The sequence below is a fragment of the Armigeres subalbatus genome, chromosome 3 (assembly GCF_024139115.2).
Source record: "Armigeres subalbatus isolate Guangzhou_Male chromosome 3, GZ_Asu_2, whole genome shotgun sequence".
In the NCBI taxonomy this organism is placed as follows: Eukaryota; Metazoa; Arthropoda; class Insecta; order Diptera; family Culicidae; genus Armigeres; species Armigeres subalbatus.
This window is the reverse complement of record NC_085141.1, coordinates 170,629,433-170,645,621: the sequence shown is the minus strand read 5'-3', so window position 1 is coordinate 170,645,621 and position 16,189 is coordinate 170,629,433. Positions and strand designations below refer to the sequence as shown.

Below are 16,189 nucleotides of genomic sequence, written 5' to 3'. Positions count from 1 at the left end.
CGTCAATGATGCCATTTAGCCAAACGCCATAAAGAGTCATTTAGCCAAAAGAGAGATTTGTGAGGAACTGAGATCATTCGTCTGAGAATGTTGTTTGGCCGAAAATGACATCAGACCGAATAGGTCATTCGTCTAAAATTGTTTCTGTTTTCTCAAAAACGGAGGGAAATATCAGCAAATTTAGTCACCATCAGGGGCCTCCTGGGCACCCTAATCCGGGTGTAAGGTCCACCCTCGGAAGAGATGTCAGCCCTTTCAGTACGCATGTAGACCTTCTTCTTCTTCTCTTCTTATTGGCATTATATCCCAACACTTTGACAGAGTGTTGATTAAGCACTTCCACAGTTATTAACTGCGAGGTTCCTAAGCCAAGTTACCATTTTTGCATTCGTATATCATGAGGCTAACACGATGATACTTTTATGCCCAGGGAAGTCGAGACAATTTCCAAACCGAAAATTGTCTAGACCGGCACCGGGAACCGAACCCAGCCACCCTCAGTATGGTCTTGCTTTGTAGCCGCGCCTCTTACCGCATTACCGCACGGCTAAGGAGGAGCCGTAAAAGGTTTGAATTCTAGGGAATTTTTAGATGAACTGAAATGGAACAAATGTTGAAGACTTATCCAATTCAATTCCATGGATCACACTCAGCATATAGGATTTAAAACAAGATAGCAGCTCTCAATCTGAACTGAGTTACAACATTAGTTGGAATTACATCATTTTTCTTCTTTGGATCACAAGGCCATCAACCACTGTTTAAAAGTTATTAGAAACCTTTAGTTATGCTGCATATTTTAGGCCAAGTGCTTCAGAAATTTTTTTTAATGACTTGGAAAATTTGTTGATGGGTTATTCAATTTGGCCCTATGAATGAAAAAGGGCATGAACCTTTTTGAAATAGAAAACCTTTTCTTGGGAGCACGTGTACTGCCGTGAATCGCATATTTGTCCCATATTAATAGGAAACCCAGCAAAGATGGGACAGATATGCGATTCACGGCAGTGTAGTCCTTAAGACCTATACTATGAAGTAACGACCTGTAGAATGTAGTGACGTATGAAGACGTTCCGTAAAAAGAGGTTTGAGTGTACCATTTTTCACACCTTGCTGACTGATGTATGATGAGTTGTGAATCACTTTTCACTGAATTAACTCGTTATCCTTCTGGTAAATCGGATATTTTCTATTGCTCGGTCGATGACTGTCAGTTACTATATAATGATCAGTAACATATGCCATTCAGTCCATGAAATTCTTTAATACCCAAAATAAGTTTTTGCAATCTATTTTTGTTGTTAGTAGCACTTGTAGTGAATTATAAACTGTTCTTTAAATAGGTAGGTATTTTCGTGACATATGCATGTATTTAGTGGAGTAGCTCTCTGTAGTTAGCTCTCAGCAAATGAACAACCCCTTCGGCATTCACGGCGCTAAATGTTCAACGGCCCTCTTCCTATTTTTTTTCTTGTTTTCTTGTAAACAATGAAGAGGGTGGAGTGGAAACCTTCGCGGTAGCGGCTAATTCCCGTTGAGCGGGATTAATTCACTCTCAGTATCCATTGCAAAGAGGGTGCATATTAATAATAACCTGTCCCGAAATCTAATGTACACAGATTTTAGTAGGGGAGAAAAGGGAAAAAGAAACAGCTCGATAAAATGGTAAAACATTGACGCTTGATGAGTCATTCAATCATTATGATTGTAGTATATATATATTTTTTTGCAATGAAAATTCAACATTTTATGTACTAGTCAATTATCTTTGCAAATGTGTAGTTTTTCAGTTATTATCGTTTTCATTGAGAAATCTTCGCTTACGCCTTTTTGCAAGCTTATTGCTCATGGCAATTAGCTTATAGCCGACTCACAACTTAGTGTTTTAAATGAACTTCCCCAGTTTTTTATATGAGAGTTTCCGATACTAATCAATGCAATTAACTCAAGTTTGTGATCTATGAGAAAAGACAAAATAATCAGACTTTTAATAAAACACATAGACATTGGTTTTAAACAGGGATGATATATAGTTCAAAATAAGGGTACATGCGATGAGGCAAGAATTTCTGTTGAAGATAGAAACATACAAATACTTATCACTCTCTAACAAACTGAGGGGACATGCAATACGCTAACAAACGTATATTTAAAAAGGGTTTGCCTCACTTCTGGGCGGCTCACATTGAATAAAAATCGGATCTAAATTAATTCATGCTGCATGAAAGCGGAGGGTAATCTAACTTATGAAAGAAAATGCAGCATCACTTGAAATGTGAACATTGTTCGAATGGTGGTCCTTGATAATATATGTATTGCTTAGTTCTGGTATTAGCCTTGTAAAAAAAATCGGTTGCGAAGGGTTTTCCATCAAAGTGTGACTTGTAAACAAAATATGGTTTTCCAAAGCATGTTGTTCTGAGGAAACTTTTTTGGAAAGAATTTTTCGGACAAACAGCCATATACATTGATTAATTAGTATAATTAAAATTTATGATATAAATAAATTATCTTATGTGTTTGTGAATCATCTTACATTGTAAGATTTGAGATGAAATCATGCTATGTGAAACTAATGCGTAGAGAGCCATCATTTATCACGATGTCCAACGTTGTTTTATCAGGTCCGCTGCCTTCTCCCCAACCATATAATCAATAGCAGCGGATTGCCCGGAAATTGATGTTGGAACAACACTCACGTCGGCTACCCTCAGGTTTTCTACTCCATGTACCTCTAAATCGGCTGAAACAACAGCCTTCGGATCGCCCAGCGGTCCCATTCTGCAAGTGCCAAGTTGTTGATATGCCGTGCTGGAAAGCGTCCGAATGGCACAACGCCAGTAATCGTCGTCAGTAATCGGATATTGCTTACAGTTTGGAAGCGGAATTCCCAGAACTCGTGCATCGTATTGTTTCATCGATGGGGATTTAGATATTCTTACCGCTTCTTTAATTCCTTCAAGCATCGTTTCCACGTCGTCCTCCACAGTCAAATAGTTTGTGTGTATCTTGGGACTGTTGAATGGATTGGCATTACGCAGATTGATGTATCCTCTTGACTTGGGATGGAGTAAAGCCACCGTCGCAGTCCACTGATCGTTTGGTAAAGTCTCCAAAGGTTTGTAAACCTTATTATATAAGCTTGTTTTGATTCTCTTTCCGCTGCGTAAACCGAGTCCTCCATCAGATACCAGCGATCCTGTTGAAAAGATGATTGCAACATTCGGTACTCCAGGTTGGTCAGCTCTGCTGGTTTGTAAGAAGTCTACAGCTTCCACTCCACCCGGTACCGTCAGAGGACCTTGTCCTTTAAAGTAATCTGCGATAGAATTCAACTGGAATCTGCTATCAGTGAGTAAAGCCCGTCCAGTTTCGTTCAGCACAAACGTCAACCCATTGAACACAATACTGTCAATCATGTTCTGTCCCACTGGAAGATTTTGTACTACAGGAACTTTTATATGTTGGAGCACATCTTCAGAACCAATTCCGGAAAGCATCAACAGTTGAGGCGAATTTATGGCACCAGCAGTAACAATAACTTCCTTACGTGCATGTATATCGAAATTCCTGAAGTTCTTTGTGTACGTTACTCCGTAGGCAGTCTTAGTATTCGGATTGATAAGGATTTTGGTAACTCTACTGTATGCTTTAACGTGTAAGTTCGGTCTGTTTGCTAGTATTGGCTCGATAAAGGCACGGTACGCGGTTTGACGCATTCCGTTTATGGTGTTTGTTTGCACATAAGACACCCCGACCTGACATTTGCCATTGTAGTCAATCTTCTTGTGCCCAATTTCACGCGCTCCTTTCACAAAGGTTCGAGCCAGTTCCGTACGAAACGGTGGAAACTCTACGCTAAGTTCTCCACCGAATCCATGGTGGGAGGAGTTCTCCAGCCCCCGTAAGGATGCTCGTTCAGTTTTGAGAAAGTATGGATGGACATCGTTGTAGGACCAGCCCGGATTGCCCATCGAAGCCCAACGGTCGTAATCGGCTGGGTTGCCTCGGGAGTACACCATGTAATTGATTAGCGTTGAACCACCGAGACCCTTGCCATGGGGAATGCTGCATCGCTGGTCAATCATGCCTGAAAGTAGGATTCAATAAACAATTAGGGTGTTGTTCATTGTTAAGGTAAAAGTTAAATTTCTTCTTTTCGGCAGGAATTTTAGGATTAACAAAAGTACAATAGTCCGAAAATCCGTTATATTGAAGCCAATCAAAATGATATTAGTGTAAAGATAACAAAACGTAGTTTTTTTTTATTTCTGCAATTTATTTATTTATTTATTTATTCATTTATTTCGTCAACCGACGTAGACTAGTACATATACAATATACATGTTTTTCTTTATTTTCTGAATGCTATAAAAACGTTATTATAATGAATAAAAATAAAAATACTTTGGTTAAGTAGTGTTTAATTTTGGGATTTAGTGTAAATTTAGATGTGTAGGTTTCGAATTGTGACAAAATATTTTTTTAGGTTCTGCCGAGACATTGTAAAGTCAATAGTTTCGCACTGTTGATTATAGATGGCCATCATCTGATTGAGAGGTCCCAATTTTGCATAATTTGTACGGCAGTGATTAATTAAAAATGTATGTCGATGACGCAGTTGTCGAGATGGTGTGTAGAAATTTAATTTCGATAAAATGTTTGTTGAATCAATACGCTGCGAAACTATATCGATAATAAATGAAACCATTGCAGTTTCACGACGCTCTTTCAAAGATTGAATGTTTATAAGCTGCGTGCCTCATATGATGGAAGTGGGAATGTTGTCCAACCTAATTTACGAAGAGCAAAATTGCTTATACACTGAAGATTGTAAGTAAACTAAAAAAGTGTAAAAAAGGCAAAACGCGTAAATTACAAATTTCATGATCATAATACCTGGTTTACAGTTCGTCAACTTGTGCTGAAAAAATCACTTTTTTTGCAACTAGTTGCACAAACTACAATTCTTCTTTCGTCTTTCATTTGTTATAACTTTATTTTATGTTAACAGGCTTTAAGAAAAATATGTCAGAAAGAAAGAGCAGAGTTCCCCAAACAATTTGCTGTCAAACATTAAAAAATGGACCGCTAGAAACGCAGGAAGAAAATAAACAGTGCAACCAGATATTAAGTAACTCGAGCTTTAGCTTTAATGTTTCCATAACAATAAGCGTATTTTAATTTATTATTAATCACTGTCTTGAATGTTTTACGTAATTCCACACTGTATTCCTGGCTGAAGTCGAGAACAGCTTCCCTGGGAAGCTTACCAGCCTGATCAATGGCAACGGTAGATGGTATGCAAACTGTGTGAAGATTTCGGGTGACCACTCCAGTTCGTTCGAATCGCGTAGGGACTAAGATAAGCTGATGGACTTTCGTGCCTGTTGTACAACATTGCGCTAGAAGGTGTCATGCGGAAAGCCGGGTGTAACAGCCGGGGTACGATTTCCAACAGATCCAGTCAATTTATTTGTTTCGCGGATGACATGGACATTGTCGGCCGAACATTTGCATAGGTGGCAGAACTGTACACCCGCCTGAATCGTGAAGTAACAAAAGTAGTCCTCTACGAACATGAAACATGGACAATGCTTAAGGAGGACTTGCAAGCACTCGGAGTATTCGAGAGACGGGTGCTTAGGACCATCTTTGGCAGCGTGCAAGAAGACGGTGTGTGGCGGCGAAAATGAACCACGAGCTCGCTCAGCTCTACAGCGAACCCAATATCCAGAAGGCGTTGTTGAATCCGTAGGAAGTTCTATGGCGTCTAATGAACAGTAGCGCATCTGACAATCAGGCAGCTGACGAGAAGGAGCATAAAACGAAACGTTATTCACCAACTGGGGGAGTCCAGCACATAGCAAATCGAAGATGAAAAGCCGCTGTAAGTTCGTCCGTCCCGAAGAAAGCGTATCTTATGCAATCAGTCTGCAGTGGCTTGTGTAATCGGGTAGGTTCACTGGATCCGTCCAGGGTAGTCGGCGAAAGGCATATCGAATAAAACAACGCTGGACTCTCTCCATACGAATGATATGCGTTGTGTGGAATGGAGACCACACGCAGACAGCATACTCCAATATGCTGCGCACCAATGAGCAATACAGCGTCCGTCCCCTTATTTGGTTTCGTCGACGACATTGATGTCATGGCACGTTACTTTGAAAGGATGGAGGAAGCCTACATCAGACTGAAAAGCGAAGCTAAACGGATTGGACTAGTCATCAACTCGTCGAAGACGAAGTACATAATAGGAAGAGGCTCAATAGAGAACAATGTAAGCCACCCACCATGAGTTTCTATCGGTGGTGACGAAATCGAGGTGATTGAAGAATTCGTGTACTTGGGCTCACTGGTGACCGCCGATAACGATACCAGCAGAGAAATTTGGTGATGCATCATGGTAGGAAATCGTCCGTACCTTGGACTCGGCTCCGATCGAATAGAGTTCGCCGCCGTACCAAACTGACTATCCACAAAACGCTTATTAGTTTGGTAGTTCTCTACGGACACGAGATCTGGACGATGTTAGTGGAGGACCAACGCGCACTGGGAGAATTTTCTAAAGGAAACTGCCATCTATGGTGGGGTGCAGATGGCGGACGGTACGTGGAGGAGGCGAATGAACCACGAGTTGCATCAGCAGTTGGGAGAACCATCCATCGTTCACACCACGAAAATCGGAAGATTGCGGTGGGCCGGGCAAGTAGCCAGAATGTCGGACAGTAATCCGGTGAAAATGGTTCTCGACAACGATCCGACGGGAACAAGAAGGCGACATGCACAGCGGGCAAGGTTGATCGATCAGGTGGAGGACGATTTGCGGACCCTCCACAGCCATGGACCGAGGTGAATGGAGTAGACTTTTATGCATTGCACAGGCCACTCCGGCCTTAGTCTGGTAATAAATAAATAAAAAACATTTCGTTATGTTCAGTCATACATTTGAAGCAATGCTCTTTATAGCAATAATCTTTCAATCTGCCAATATGTTGAAATTTTCCATTTCCAATCCACGTTTATTTCGCACCATTTTTATGATTCGTTTCATCAAATTTTATCCAAATTTTTCGATTATGTCTTTTTTATTTGCAATTTTTTAATGAAAAGCCTTTTGTACCATATTTGTTCGATTTCCTTAGTGTGCAACGTATCCCAATTTAACTCATCATGTCCCGTTTTTACCAAGTTTCCGAATTTGTTTCCTATTATTTCTTATTCGAGAGATGTCCAAAATTAAAGCAAATATAAAACACATTTTAATGTTGTCAATAAATTGAAATTTTCAATGTAATTGTCATATTTTGATATTTATTTTGCTCTAAATTTTAAAATATGACATCAAACTGATTACTGAAAACCACCAAGGAATAATTCACAACAGAATTACTTTGTAAGATTTTTCTGCCGTGGATTTTGATGTTTTAATCGTTTAAACTACCAAAATCATATCAACATAAGTAATTAAATTTCAGTGATGAAATTTAAACTAATTTTAAAAATCACTTGAACAAAGCAATAATATACTGCCGCTAACCGCAAGTCGAGCACATCTGTATATGGGCGTCCATATACAGATGTGCTCGACTTGCGGTTAGCGGCAGTATAGTAATCATCAATCACGATTTCACAGAAAAAAATCCGTTTCGGTGGTTCGAATTGTAAAATTTCGTTCGGAGCTGCCAACATCTGCTTTTATACTTTGTATTGGTAAGTTCTAAAAATTTCGTCAGAAAAAAGCGGTTTTTAACTAAACAAAGCGAAATTATGTGGAATGCCGTAATAAATTTGATCCTTTGCCTCTGAACTGCCACAAATTCATTTTCTGCATGGTTCCGTGAAATTACCAATCTTAAAATTCGTTTTTGATCTTTTCCAAATCGTGTTTTTCGTAGCGTTATGAAAGCAAAAGCAATGTAGCACCACGCATTAACTCTACGTTGACATCGACATGGTATTCTCTGGAAGTTGTAAAGGATTAAAAAAAACTTTTAAATTCGTTCTTGAGAGATGAGACGTTATCACAAAACGTTATGCAAATAGTTGGTTCAGCATACAGTAAGCAAAACAATCGTTGGTGTCTTACAATTCCCATGGATGGCAAGTGTACATTTTTCAGAATGAAGAATCGGTTTCCGGTCAACTTTAAGAGCTCATAGAGCTGCGCTTATCACTAAGTGATGCGGATAATCAACATCACATCAGTGACTGATTTTAAAGGCAAACTTTTTAGATGGCATCTCTTGACATTGGGAGGTTTAATTTTTTTTGTATTTTACACAGAAGCTTAAAAAAAGTAGATCTTTTGTTAATTTCTATGGAGGTTAATTTCTAAGCACTCTACAACACTGATATTGCTCTTAGATTGCGATAACAAATGGTTGAGTAATTGTTATAATACGTATTTATAGTGTGAGCGTGGAGTGTGAGAACTTTCGATCGATCACCATCCTTAATGCCGCCTACAAAGTGATATCCCAGATCATCTTCCGTCGTCTGTCACCATTAGTTAATGAGTTCGTGGAAGTTATCGAGCCGGCTTCGTTGACGGCCGCTCGACAACAGAGCTATGGAAAATTATTGACTGATCAAAGCATCGGTGGATGGTGTGCAAAACTGTGTGAAGATTTCGGGCGAACACTCCAGTTCGTTAGAATCGCGCCAAGGACTAAGACAAGGTGACTAGAAGGCGTCACGCGGAGAGCCGGGTGTAACAGCCGGGGTTCGATTTTCAACAGATCCAGTCAATTTATTTGTTTCGCGGATGATATCCCAAGCAGCACAATCCACATTGGTCCAGGTAGCATACAAAGCGGTAATAAGTTGTTCAAGCCGAACATAGCAGAGATAGAAAAAAACTTTGTTCTACAAAGTTGCTCCTAACGGTGAGGGGCTTTTTGAGGTTTTCATAAAAATTAGGGTGGGCCACATTTGAAAAAAATTAAATATTTTCATTTGTAGAGATACGGCTATACAATGTTCCGCAAAGTTATAGTTCAGCCAGATTCCAAGAATTTTGCTAAAAAAATTATTTCTCTAGCTCTTAAATTGACTGATTTAGAGCAATTTTCCCAAGTTTACTTAGGGTGACCCTCAAAAACAGTTTTTTTGCTCTAACTTTTTTGTTTCAAATTTCTCAGCAATGTGAGGTTCAGAGCACTTTTTGTGCTTTGCAGGGCGCAACTTTTCATGGACTTAGCGTTGCCATATCTCATGCGGATCAAAAGTTATTGAGGTTTTTCTTCGAAAAAAACGTTTTCTTCTAACGGCTGTATCTATGAATGGCGCAAACATTTTTTCAATCTGTTTTCTCGACCTAATTCTACTACTTTCAGACTTCATTTCAGGGTGTTTAAATCGAGGGGATAATTGAAAATAACCCCATATTATTGCAATGAAAAATTACCGTTTTTTCCATTTTCAAGCACTAATTTGCTATTTTTAAGTGTTTTGCTTCCATGGCTTACTTTGTGATATGGTAAACGCCACACCATTTAGTTATAAAGCCTGAGCAGAAGCTAATATCTTGAAAACAGCAGTTTTTATGAACTTGATATGAATAAGAGGTAACATGACAAAAAATAATATCAAAAATTAATATCCAAAATTAATACTTTAGGCATAACATTATCAGATATTTTAATACAAAACAAAAAATAATTATGTTTTGCCTTTGATATTGTAATAACAACATATGTTATGCTTTGAATATTTTGTATATTACTTTTTGTTATTTCGTATCTTATACATGTCAGTAATTTTCGCTGAGACCGAGCCACTATTTGCACGAGGTCTTTGAAATGCCCAAATTTATGTTCATTAGAATGCTTTCGGCGAGTTTATTAGGGATCCGAGTTAAATTTTTCAGAAAGATGGACCCCCCCCCTCGTTAGTTATGGACGAAATCACTTTTATGGACCCCTCGATTTTTGTCAATTCTTGATTCACCAAAACTGTCATAACTCCAACATTTCTCAACCGATCTTAAGGATCAGCATATCGTTGGAAAGAGGAAGAGTGTATCCTCAATTTGCAATAATAACAATGGGGCAGCCATATTGGATTTGGTATTGGATTAAAGTTTTGAGCCTTCCAAATAAATTACTGCTGTAGACATGCTCTTCATTTTCAAAATATATTTGGCGTAGAATAGTGTATGAAATCAATGAACTGATGTCGTAGTCTCATATTGTTTGTATAAATAATGTTCTTTCGTCAGATGGGCCTTAAAAATAGTTTGGTGAATCGTACAAAACTTTTGATAGAAAAAACATACACCTGAGATTTTTGAACACAAAGCTCTATATAAGCTAAGATTTCCATCGAAGTGGTGATATTCAAAATCGGTGATTGCAAATCTAGCAGAAAAATAGTTTAAAAATAAATCCAAGATGGCAGCCAAATCAAATATGGCTGCCCCATTGTTACTATTGCAAATTGAGGATACACGTTTCTTCTTTCCAACGATATGCTGATCCATAAGATCGGTTGAGAAATGTTGGAGTTATGACAGTTTTGGTGAATCAAGAATTGACAAAAATCGAGGGGTCCATAAAAGTGGTTTCGTCCATAACTAACGAGGGGTCCATCTTTCTGAAAAATTTAACTCGAATCCCTAATAAACTCGCCGAAAGCATTCTAATGAACATAAATTTGGGCATTTTCAAAGACCTCGTGCAAATAGTGGCTCGGTCTCAGCGAAAATTACTGACATGTATAAGATACGAAATAACAAAAAGTAATATACAAAATATTCAAAGCATAACATATGTTGTTACAGTCAAACCTCCATGAGTCGATGTTCTATGACTCGATATCGACTCATGGAAGCAAATTATGCCATATTAAAAAATATTTTCTGGGTTACTGTGATGGTCCTTTCAAACGGCTTTCCAAAGATTTGCTATTCCTCATCTCAATATTTCCATGAGTCGATGGTCCCTTCAATATCGACTCATGGAGGTTTGACTGTATTAAAATATCAAAGGCAGAACATAATTATTTTTTGTTTTGTATTAAAATATCTGATAATGTTATGCCTAAAGTATTTATTTTGGATATTAATTTTTGTTATTATTTTTTGTCATGTTACCTCTTATTCATATCAAGTTCATAAAAACTGCTGTTTTCAAGATATTAGCTTCTGCTCAGGCTCTATAACTAAATGGTGTGGCGTTTACCATATCAAGAAGTAAGCCATGGAAACAAAACACTTAAAAATAGAAAATTAGTGCTTAAAAATGGAAAAAACGGTAATTTTTCATTGCAATAATATGGGGTTATTTTCAATTACCCCCTCGATTTAAACACCCTGAAATGAAGCCTGAAAGTAGTAGAATAAGGTCGAGAAAACAGATTGAAAAAATGTTTGCGCCATTCATAAATACAGCCGTTAGAAGAAAACGTTTTTTTCAAAGAAAAACCTCAATAACTTTTGATCCGCATGAGATATGGCAACGCTAAGTCCATGAAAAGTTGCGCCCTGCAAAGCACTAAAAGTGCTCTGAACATCACATTGCTGAGAAATTTGAAACAAAAAAGTTAGAGCAAAAAAACTGTTTTTTTGAGGGTCACCCTAAGTAAACTTGGGAAAATTGCTCTAAATCAGTCAATTTAAGAGCTAGAGAAATAATTTTTTTAGCAAAATTCTTGGAATCTGGCTGAACTATAACTTTGCGGAACATTGTATAGCCGTATCTCTGCAAATGAAAAAGTTTTATATTTATTTTTTTTCAAATGTGGCCCACCCTAATTTTTATGAAAACCTCAAAAAGCCCCTCACCGTTAGGAGCAACTTTGTAGAACAAAGTTTATTTCCATCTCTGCTATGTTCGGCTTGAACACCTTATTACCGCTTTGTATGCTACCTGGACCACTGTGCAATCGAAGCAAATTTGGTTGCTGCGACTTAATTGTGACTAAATCTGTTCATATAGAAGTTGCCGCGGTCTATTTGAAACATGTATGATGCTAGGGATGGACATTGTCGGCCGAACATTTGCAAAGGTGGCAGAACTGTACCCCCGCCTGAAACGTGAAACAACAAAAGTTGGACTGGTGGTGAATGCATCGAAGACAAAGTACATGCTTGTGGGCGGAACCGAACGCGACAGGGCCCGCCTGGGAAGCAGTGTTACGATAGACGGGGATACCTTCGAGGTGGCTGAGGAATTCGTTTACCTTGGATCCTTGCTAACGGCTGATACAATGTTAGTCGTGAAATACGAAGGCGCATAATCTGTGGACTACGGGCTCCAGAAGAAATTGCGGTCAAAAAAGATTCGCCACCGTACCAAATGTGTTATGTACAAGACGCTGATAAGACCGGTAGTCCTCTACGGACATGAAACATGGACAATGCTCGAGGAGGACTTGCAAGCACTCGGAGTATTCGAGAGACGGGTGCTTAGGACCATCTTTGGCGGCGTGCAAGAAGACGGTGTGTGGCGGCGAAGAATGAACCACGAGCTCGCCCAGCTCTACGACGAACCCAGTATCCAGAAGGTAGCTAAGGCCGGGTAAGGGTACGATGGACAGGACATGTTGCAAGAATGCCGGACAGCAACCCTGCAAAGATGGTGTTCGCTTCCGATCCGGCAAGGTGCGAGACAGCGTGCAAGGTAGGCAGACCAGGTGCAAAATGACTTGGCGGGCGTGGGGCGCATTCGAGGATGGAGAGATGCGGCCTCGAACCGTGTATTGTGGCGTCAAATTGTTGATTCAGTGTTATCTGTTTAGATGTAAACACTCTCGCACGCACGCGAACGCACTCTCACAGTCAATGTGGTAGTATCCTACATGCAATCAATTAGAATCCACGCTCAATAAGATGTTTTGATTTTCTCCATTTTTTTTCGCATGCTGCCTTTATTCAACCGCAACCCATCCTTATCTCTCGTATGATCGAAATCAACAATCATTCGTCCCATGTGGGCTGAAAAAATATTCACCTGATAGGGACAATGTGTCAACATTTTGTCCATTTCGCTCGAGACTTTCGCTGGTTTAAATGAGATATTGTGAACATTCATCGTCGTTTTTTGCTGTTTGGTGTCAAAAACAAAAGTAAGTAAACTAGCTGATGGAATAATTCTGTTCGGAAATGCATTATATGAAGATTTATTACGATAAATGTGCTCAACCGTAGCATATTGGGCCAAGGTTTGAGCCGTGTACCCTATATTTAAATATATTATAGGGCTATTTTCTCCATGGGTGCATTTTAGATCATTCTCCCTTACACCAAAATATTCACATTGTTAATGGCCTTGATGAACTTTAAAAACCATGAAGTTTGATACCCATATTGATATATTTGGAAAATGTTCAACAACTTTGCGCAGAACGGGTTTAACGGATTTCACTGAAACGGCCATATCTCAGATGTTCGTCTACCGATCTGTGACGTCAATATCTTAATAATCTCAGAAAAAACTCTAGTTTCTGTAAAAATATGAATAGAGCCAATATTTCACTCATATTAAAAACACAAGCGACCAAAAAATAGCATTTTTGACGTGCCCTCAAACGATGCGGAGTATCTCCGGTATCCGGCGGTCTGAACAGTCTAGATGAATTTCCCCGTCGAAACCTGGCAGAACCAAATAATGAAATGAGTTGAAATTGAACAGCGTTATGGTCATTTGAGTTTTGAGAAAATTTTGCCTGACTGATCGTTCTGTCCAACCCCTGTATTTGGTTGGCATGTATAAATTACCTTCTTATTGAAATTGTTTATGATATGGACCTGTTTGACATTTGAATATAGATGCTACTTTCCACTTGCTTTCGATCATTGCTTCTAAAACTCCTCCTAATTCCTCCAACTTAGGTTACTTAGCCGAGCAGTGACTATAGGTAATTGGTGGATTTCTACCATACGCTGTTTGTTACATTTCATTAATGTGCTCTTAGAAATCGCCAATATAAATGGACCAAATGACCCCTTACGTCTTTACAAATACTCAAAAATTCATGTCAAAAAATAAATTATCTGTGTTCGTATCCGCATAACTCAAAAACAGCTGGATAATCCACCCCTTTTTATCCATCTTCTTCTAATAAATCCTTCTTCATTACTTCTGCTATCTGCTGAAGAGTTTAGGGTAAAGGATGAGTAAATCGTGAAAAACTTAAATTGAGATTCGTATGGAAATTTCGCATGAGCAGATCACAATACGCATTTTCGCCTAATATGCAGGACAACGTGTTTTTGAATACAAGAAATAGTTCTACAATGGTTCGTGACCCCTCCCCGCTCTAGAAGGGGGATGGTTCCCATAAAAAATGGAACACAAATTTCTACATAGCTCGAGAACTAATCATGCAAATGGAATTAAATTTGGCTTATGGAGGCTTTTGAAGACAAGAAATGTTTCTATGATGTTTCGAGATCACTCCTCGCTCCCTTAGAAGAGGGGCACCCATACAAATAAAACACTAATTTCTGCATAAATCATCAGATTTGTAAATGAATATTTTGGAAACATTCAGATATTTCAAGGATAAGTTTTCAAAACTTATCCGACTTATCCGATTTTATGCTCGAAGATTCAGACGTAGATATATCGACTGACTGGCGGTTCATCAGAAATTTGTAATATTGTCTTCTTCTTCTTATTGGCATTACATCCCCACAATGGGACAGAGCCGCCTCGCAGTTTAGTGTTCATTAAGCATTTCCACAGTTATTAACTGCGAGGTTTCTAAGCCAAGTTACCATTTTTTCATTCGGATATCATGAGGCTAACACGATGATACTTTTATGCCCAGGGAAGTCGAGACAATTTCCAAACCGAAAATTATCTAGACCGGCACCGGGAATCGAACTCAGCCACCCTCAGCATGGTCTTGCTTTGTAGTCGCGCTTCTTACCGAAGAAGGGCCTATACATGTGCGAAAATAGCTATGTGGGAAAGAATGACCTAATCAACACATTAGAGTAACTTCACTGTCATAGACTAATTCTGAACTCATCTCAATTAAATTGATCTTTGTGTATTTATATCAATCATCTTCACTGCATATGATTGCATCACATATGAATACCCAAACCGTATATTTTATGGTCCTTGACATTCAATAAAATAAGCTAATTAAGCTTGTCCAGTCGCGAAAATTTCAGTGTCTGTGAGTGTTTTGTGTTCAAATATTTATAGGCTCGTGCACTTCATCTATGTGCCAACTATGTTAGTTATCACATCATCATTCCATTCATTCAATTCAATAGAATAATTCAGTCCTATTCGTACCTACCCCAGCAAGAGTCGTTTTGGGCCTCCGCCACATCGGCCCAGTTGTATTGTGAATTCTGCAAAAACGTCGTCAATATCGGAATGTTGCTGAGCTCATTTTCGCCAGGTCCTGCCTCCAGCAATAGAACCTTCCATCGAGCATTTTCCGACAGCCTGTTGGCTAGCACACACCCGGCAGGACCAGCTCCCACGATAATGAAATCATACTCCGGAACCTCCTTCACCTGTGGATCTGTTTACGTCGCAACGTGAGATCAACAAAAACAAATAAAACGATATCAAGTATGCGAATAAATTAGATGCCTTTCTGGGGCACGCTGCGTGCCAACCTGTACGACGAATTTCACTTTTCATTATACGCTAAATGGGAGGCAAAATAAAAATAAAAAAAAAATTGTCGCCTTACTGTCGTAAGTAGGTTGCACATAGTTGTATTGGTCATCGTAGCCGGTGTCGTACCGTCCGATGTGGGCCAATGACTTTAGCAGGAAGAAAAATGCATCCCCGGAACCTATAAACGCGAGCACAATCACAACCGCGAACAGACACAATTTCATCGAAAGTCCCATTTCACCAGCCGATCACCACTTTGATATGCTCTGCTTGAATTTCGACACCGATTTCGCGAAACTGACAAATGCGATAAATTATTATTCTACCGTTATTATAGCGACACCTCCGAATTTCACATTACGAGCATTCACGCCCGTGCTTTCGGAAGTCTTTCACCAAACTTAAATTCCTTCCGCTTTGGCGGACGTCTCGCATAAGACTAAACTTCCACTAAGGACTTGAGGTCTGCGCTGGCTGACGATCGGGTTCCATCTTTATCCGTGAACTTGAAAATTAGCATCGTTGACCATCGCCGTCGGATGACCGACCGAGCGACTGGCGGCGGCGGGGACAAGATAGATAGCGGTGGCGTTGGCTCC

At 39.3% G+C, this 16,189-nt stretch overlaps 2 protein-coding genes across 10 annotated transcripts in view; one reads left to right on the top strand and one right to left on the bottom strand.

Annotated features, from left to right (window-relative positions):
• Window positions 1-16,189, top strand: part of LOC134223873 (flotillin-2) — a 619,172-nt gene that overhangs the window by 17,172 nt on the left and 585,811 nt on the right. The gene's annotated exons all lie outside the window — the stretch shown is intronic.
• Window positions 1,696-16,076, bottom strand: LOC134227442 (glucose dehydrogenase [FAD, quinone]-like). Its single transcript, XM_062708935.1, has 3 exons — window positions 15,664-16,076; window positions 15,259-15,489; window positions 1,696-4,090 (listed from the first exon to the last, which is right to left on the bottom strand). The coding sequence occupies exons 1-3, from the start codon at window positions 15,824-15,826 to the stop codon at window positions 2,598-2,600; spliced, it is 1,887 nt and encodes a 628-aa protein (XP_062564919.1). The 5' UTR covers window positions 15,827-16,076; the 3' UTR covers window positions 1,696-2,597.

Bases quoted from the DNA above. Each gene is read 5' to 3' on its own strand.
- LOC134227442 (XM_062708935.1), bottom strand. From the start codon at position 15,826: ATGGGACTTTCGATGAAATTGTGTCTGTTCGCGGTTGTGATTGTGCTC. The intron at 15,490-15,663 runs GTAAGGCGACAA...CGACGTAAACAG, and splicing joins TGTGCAACCTACTTACGACA to ATCCACAGGTGAAGGAGGTT. The intron at 4,091-15,258 runs GTAGGTACGAAT...TCCTACTTTCAG, and splicing joins CCAAAACGACTCTTGCTGGG to GCATGATTGACCAGCGATGC.